The sequence below is a fragment of the Etheostoma spectabile genome, chromosome 15 (genome assembly GCF_008692095.1).
Source record: "Etheostoma spectabile isolate EspeVRDwgs_2016 chromosome 15, UIUC_Espe_1.0, whole genome shotgun sequence".
NCBI lineage: Eukaryota > Metazoa > Chordata > Actinopteri > Perciformes > Percidae > Etheostoma > Etheostoma spectabile.
The window spans coordinates 24,495,252-24,502,511 of NC_045747.1; the positions used below are offsets into that span (position 1 = coordinate 24,495,252).

The 7,260-nt window shown below is 42.7% G+C and overlaps 1 protein-coding gene across 1 annotated transcript in view; it reads right to left on the minus strand.

Annotated features, from left to right (window-relative positions):
- Positions 1-5,187, minus strand: part of rtbdn (retbindin) — a 16,399-nt gene extending 11,212 nt beyond the window's left edge. The window contains exons 1-3 of the mRNA XM_032537325.1: positions 5,023-5,187; positions 359-540; positions 136-235 (exon numbers count right to left, since the gene is read on the minus strand). Of these exons, the coding sequence (XP_032393216.1) occupies positions 136-235; positions 359-518 (260 nt within the window). The 5' untranslated portion in view covers positions 519-540; positions 5,023-5,187. The remainder of the gene's footprint in view (positions 1-135; positions 236-358; positions 541-5,022) is intronic.
- Positions 5,188-7,260: the final 2,073 nt, after the last annotated feature.

The window sequence follows — 7,260 nt, forward strand, 5'->3', positions numbered from 1 at the left end:
CAAAATAGCCTACAAGTGTGAACCAGAAAACAGTATATAATAGGTCTCCTTTAATATCCCTAATATCTTGTCTCCATATATATATATATATATATATATATATATATATATATATATATGCTGGGTAAGACTTACGTTGAGCTCAGAGGCCCACACTTGTCCCAGGGGTCATTCTTATTGCTCTCAGAGGGCACATGGGAGATATCCTGGATGTCTTCTTCTGTGCAGCAGCTATCTGTCAGCAGCAAAAGACGGGAAAACATTTCAGCCAGACCAGAGATTAAGTTTGGTATTTACACTGCAGGTTGTCTTTCCACCATTAAACATGCAGTGGTTCAAGACAAACACAGTCACTCACTGTCAGCGTACAGCCCACACTCCCTCAGCTGTGGCTCCGGGCCGGGCGTGGCCTTGTGCTTGCCGTCTTGAAGACACACCCCCTCGGAGCGGGCTCCACCAATCAGTGCGGTCGCCAGAAATGCGCAAACCAATAGCAGTAGGCGAGAGGTGACAGCCATCTCTACAGCCAGAAAACAGGTACTGGAAAAGAGTTCAAATGTTGGACAGCAGCAGACAAAAAAACACACATTCTCACCTGAATCACCAGCGATCAAAGACAAAGCACACGCAATCAAGTGTGTAACAGCACACGCCTCACACACAAACACATCCATGACACAGAGTCATGTGTGTGCCAGAAACTAAAGACTCTGGAAAACAGGCCGGGGGAGCAGAGTTTGCATCCCGGGGAAAACGCAACACCTTCTGAGACGTTTACGTTGCCATTTTATTGTCACTTTCTCGACGTTTTGGTAGCCTTTTTGGAAGTTTTTGTTGCTTCTTTTCAATGTTGTTGTCACTTCTTTTGTCTCTATCGCTGCCATTTTGCTCTGCTGTTTGCAACATAAAAATAAAATGGATTATAGACCATTTTATTTCTATAGTTTGTGGCTGACTTGACCAGCTGACTTCTCTATTGGCTGTTGAAACAGTGGACGTCTCTCACTTTCTTAAACCAGCCTGCGGAGACTCGACCAGCTGAGTCGCAGCGACACCATCAGCTGGTTTGAGACGAGCTGAGACGGGCGAATCTTCGTGAATCTTTGGTCTGAACTGGGCTCAATTTATGCTTAATTTAAACGACTTTTACTCGTTACTTCTCGTTCTCTATTCAATCTGTCTCGTGCTGTGGTAACACCTGAATCTCCCCTCTGGGGATCAATGAAGGTTTATCTTATCTTTAGTGGTGCTGGGTATCAACACTGATTTCTGGAGTTGATTCGATTCCAATTCACAAGGTCCGATTTGATTGAGGTTTGATTTTCAATGTTGATTTGGATTCAGTTGCGAAACCAGTTTACCTTGGATATGAAAGAGATTCTATGATTGTAAAAGGTTCCCTTTGACCTGGTGCATTATTCAAAGTCTCAGTTTCTATATTTATGAATGAACCCAGAACCCGTAACACTAATGTCATTTTTATTTAACACAAACACTGTACACTACAGCAAGTCAACACAATAAAGTGCAGCTCTACACACTCTACAGTCAGTGAGTATTAAGTGACATTTCGTTCAGATATCTTGTGGTGAGAGTCCTTTTAAAATGGCCCGGCCATCTTTGGAGCATGGCACATAGTTGGTACCAATGGATACCTTAGTTTGTCGAGTTTCATATGAAACAGACAGAGATCGATCTGGATTTTATAAATCGAATGGCATCATTTAAATGAAAATCAATTTTGAATGGGAAACTAGACTTATCTTATCTAAAACATTACGTCCACAGAAGAAATTCTAAACATTACGTCCACAGAAGAAAGTCTATACAGGTATCGTCGATACCTGTATAGACTTTAAAGTCAAACACGTTGGATGTAGAATCCTTATTCTCATGCCTCCTAATTTCACTCATGGTGGCCTTAAGCGGTTTACAGTGTGAGAGATCCCGAGAGCCGGATGTTTACCTCCATGTGTGCTCTGCGTGGGGTGACCTAGTAAACAGGGTGAGCCTAATTAGGTGAGACTGCAGGCGCCGTGCGGAGACAGACGACATGCGCAGCTGATTAATCTGACAAGCGGCTGGCCGATGTGTGTAGCCCACATTACACAAATTAAACAAATCTGTTGGACTTGGCGCTGGGCAGCACCGGTGTGGCCCTGACATCACACAACAGAGATGAACAGCATTTAAAAAATATTAAAAAAAAGCCAGAAAATCCACTTTTAACCTTATTTTATTACTAGCATGTAGGGATGTAACGATTAGAGCCCGACCGATAAAGGATTTTTAAGGCCGATACCGATACAAATATTTGGTTATTTAATCAAATATAAATGGTTTATTTATCGGCCAACTGTATGTTTTTTAAAAAAAATCCAGAAATGCATACAAAACAAAAGCAGATTACCCTAACATTAGTTAATTGTAGTTATTTATGAGTTCTCACTAAAATAATATGATAATAAATTCTTTTATTGTCACAAGAGAACATCAAAATATATTAAAGTTCTAAATGTATAAAAATACAAACTTAAGATATGAAACTTAAAGTCTTTTGAACAAAAACACATTAACAAAAAAAACAATAAGTACATTGTAGAGGACGCTCTACATTGTACATTGACTATGCAACGCCATCACTAACAGGGACGTTGTAGATTGTCCTCTGGTGGACAGACTATGCAATGCCATCACTAACAGGGACGTTGTAGAGCGTCCTCTGGTGGACAGACTATGCAATGCCATCACTAACAGGGACGTTGTAGAGCGTCCTCTGGTGGACAGACTATGCAATGCCATCACTAACAGGGACGTTGTAGAGCGTCCTCTGGTGGACAGACTATGCAACACCATCACTAACAGGGACGTTGTAGAGCGTCCTCTGGTGGACAGACTATGCAACGCCATCACTAACAGGGACGTTGTACAGCGTCCTCTGGTGGACAGACTATGCAACGCCATCACTAACAGGGACATTGTAGAGCGTCCTCTGGTGGACAGACTATGCAACGCCATCACCAACAGGACGTTGTAGAGCGTCCTCTGGTGGACAGACTATGCAACGCCATCACTAACGGGGACGTTGTAGAGCGTCCTCTGGTGGACAGACTATGCAACGCCATCACTAACAGGGACGTTGTAGAGCGTCCTCTGGTGGACAGACTATGCAACGCCATCACTAACAGGGACGTTGTAGAGCGTCCTCTGGTGGACAGACTATGCAACACCATCACTAACAGGGACATTGTAGAGCGTCCTCTGGTGGACAGACTATGCAACGCCATCACTAACGGGGACGTTGTAGAGCGTCCTCTGGTGGACAGACTATGCAACGCCATCACTAACAGGGACGTTGTAGAGCGTCCTCTGGTGGACAGACTATGCAACGCCAACGCTCATGATATGGTTGACAGTCTGTTTTTATTTTTTTAAATATTCATTTATCAGAATCATTTCTTTGATGATGAATAAATATTTAAATGATGAATGAATATTAAAAATAAAACTGATTCCAATAGATCGGGAAATGCCTAATATCGGCCGACAATATCGGCCCGCCGATATATCGGTCGGGCTCTAGTAAAGTTGCATCGTGAATCGGTTAAAAATTGATATAAATATGTAAAGATTACACCCGGTTGAGATAAAAAGAAAAAAATGTAAACGTCCAACGGGCGTACGGTATATTCTGCTTTAGATTTCCCTTGTTTGATTTCAGACGTCACTAAATAATTTTAGTTAATTTTTAGATTTCTTTTTTTTTCTATTTGTTTAGTTATTTGATGTGGGATTTGTTTTAGAAATCTAATTATTATTATTTTTGCATTTTATATTTTTGCATTTTAAAATAAAATACAGTTTCAGTGTCACTTTTGATGAGAGGATACATCTGCTGTTTTGCACAGTTTAAATAAAAAAGGGGATATTTCCACTCATTTGTCTGCAGTTCATTCTGTAAGTTCAAGTTTTTTGTCAACTAAACTCAATTAGCTACGGGCTCTTTTTTTCGGCTAAATGTAACTGTAAGTGACACTAAACCTAACTAACATGTGACATGTGGCCGTACGTTTACGTACGATATCTGGGGCGAGTCTCGGATCAGACCTTTAGGGGGACTCAGCCCCTAATGACAATGTGACACGGATGCAGTGCTTTGCCAACCCCCCCCCCCCCCCCCCCCCCCCACGGCGCTAAATCAGTAATGTCATTAGCCGATAATCTTTGAGCTGGCTGCTGAACAACGTAAGCTAACGTTTTTTGACAAGAACGTACCGATATAAAACAATGGATTAAATGTGAAGCAGGTGGCCTAACCTTGAAAATAAAAAATAAATAAAAGGAATTCACATCAACAAAATGTCTCACTTGACACCAGCTCTTTACAAAATATACTCATAGTGGAGCTCGGGCAGCAGCCTGTATATCATTCAACATATTACGAGCATAAATAAAAAGAAAAGCCGCCACTTAAACAGCTAAATCAAACCAAAACAAACACAAATGTCCATTTTGTTCCTTTGGAGTCTGGTATGCACTTTGTGGCGTGTTTGTTTTCATCTCCTCTGGCAGAGCTTATTTTCTACATACAGCTGAATGACATTGTCTGGACAAACCTTTTAGAAAAATCAAATACTTAAAAAAAAAGTTCCGCTTTTCCATTGGAGTCTGGTAAGCACTTAATGGTATTTTAGTTTCATCTCTTGCAGCAGAGCATATTTTTAATGCACAGCTGAATCATGTGATATGAACAAACCTTTAGAAACTAAATTACTAAAAACTAAATGAGCAGTTTTTTCCATGGAGTCTGGTGAGGCTCATTGGAGAGTTTACACTGACCTTAGGTCTTATTTCACCTGCTATAGCAGAGCATATTTCTAATGTAATGTCATCTCATATCAACCTGTAATGTTGCTGTGATAATGATAATAATCCATCTACACTTTACTCTAAGATCTAAAACATCTTACATCGTGTGTGTGTGTGTGTGGTGTGTGTGTTTGTCCGTGTATTCGTTATTACCTGTCGGTGGGATGAAGAATGCTCTTTCTTCTGGTTTTCGGCTCCTCTGCTGGAGCGTGTTTCCGCTGTGTCTCTCCGGTGTGTTGCTGTGAATCTAGCGTCTGTACTCGTTGCTCTGGTCCTCTCCTCTATTGTCTGTCTGTCTCTCTCGCTCTCTTTTTGTTTCTCTCTGCCCTCTCTCTCTCTCTCTCTCGCTCTCTCTCTCTCTCTCTCTCTCTCTCTCTCTCTCTCTCTCTCTGTTTGCTGGCTGTGATCTCTGCTTCCAGGGGGCCACTGCTCGCCACTTTGTCACCAGTTTATATGAAGGACATTTCAGTCACTTCCAGCCAACTCCCCCCCCCCCCACCTCTTCCCAAAGCTGGAATGTCCCTCTCCTCTCTCTCTCTCTCTCTCTCTCTCTCTCTCTCTCTCTATCTCTCTCTTCCCTCCCTCCCTGTCAACACACACACACACACACACAGAAAAAGAGAAAAGTCTCCCTTCTTTTAATCTCCCAATCTTCTTGTTGACAGCCCTCCTTCCATCAGACTTAGTCCAAGCAGTGTTGTACATGAAAACACAGAAAAGCAAACTGACTTTTCAAATTGATTTAAAGGCAACACGGACTCCATAAGGGATGTGTTGCCCTTGATGTTGACAGAAGCATTCACAGGTGGTGGTGCTGAGTCACACCTGTCCTCCCCCCAGCCCTCTCTCTCGTTTTCTCTCTCTCTCTCTCTCACTGAGGTCAGGGCTTTTTCCAGATGACAGGGTTAGAGGAGGGTATAGCTGGGATTTAATACTGCTATGATATGCTGAGGACAGGGAACACAAATCTCTGCAGAACAAGACACCGCAGACTCACAGGGGGAAGCTGCAGCGTGTTGCAAAAGCCTCACTGTCATCATAAAGACAGAGTTTAGTTTTTTTTGTGTGTTTCAATGGATGCCAACTGGAGCTGCGTGGTGACCTTGCCAGCAAAGCTAAGAAAAGATGCATTAAGAGTGTGTTGGTAATAATTTACATTTCCTGGCAAACAATATTAGGTTTCCATGGGGTTGTATGGAAACATGCATGTTGCCAGGGGGTGTGTTTTTTCCACCATGTGTGTTGTTATTGCTCCTGCCCTTTAATCTCACCTCCTCTTGGACCTGGTGTGCCAACGTAATCCTCTCTCTCTCTCTCTCTCTCCTCTCTCTCTCTCTCTCTCTCTCTCTCTCTCTCTCTCTCTCTCTCTCTCTCTCTCTCGCTGAGTGACCTCCTAAGGCTTTTGGCCACAGAATGGCAGATGGAGAGTGTGTCTTGTGGCCTAGATACGTCCGCCTAAAAACCAAGCTTGTGAAATTGTTGACATGCCTTAGACATGATTGGTTTTGGCAACAAAAGCGTGCAGGGACAGGAAGAAAGGGACCCGGACAGATCGGCCACCACATAAACACACAGATTGAGTGCAGATGCAAAGGTCTCGATGGAGACTCGATTCATACCGTATAGCTGCAGGAGGACTGTATTTCTCGAGCAGGAAAACAGCTCTCCATCTGGAGGAATAATGGTAGCTTTTGTGTGACATCAAGTTTTCATATTTCTAGCGCCTCCTAGTGGCCAGTGTTTTCCAAATTTGGTCGAGAGCTCTTTGGAGTGAATGTTAAGTTTTACGTCGATAGCATTTACTTCGGACGAGATATGCAAAAGTATTTTTGTCGCTAGTTACAAAAATGTCTTTGTTCATAATTTGCACATTTTTTTGAACCTAGCAAAATTCTTATGACAACTTTTCATCAGGTTCATGCGAAGATGCTTCATGCAACGTTTCAGGCAGGTCGGGCAAAAACCCCAGAATGACTTTGAAAAAGTAGGTTTTGCACCTCTTGTCCATACTGTATAGATGAAGAAGAAATGAAGGCTCGCTCGGGCCCTGTTGTCCACCAGACTGTTTCATAACGGCTGAAGTTTGTCATCACCAGAGCACTTTATTTCTGGGGATGGGGAGCAGAAAAACAGCTCTCCATCTGGTAATTAGAGGAGGAATAACGATAGCCTTTGTGTGAGAGCTATTCAGGGAACAGACAGATAGAGGGAGGACAAAGCAGGCCATCGCTGCTCTCTGTGTACCCTTGTTGTTGTTCTCATTTAACAAGGTTGGGTCCCTGCCTGCGCTTGGGCCTCAGGCTGGCAAAAAAGTGTCACCCATCCTCGTCGGCTCACTAACTGACAGATATTAATTTCCGCCATTTTAGAGTGTCTTTAGTGTGTTTTTAC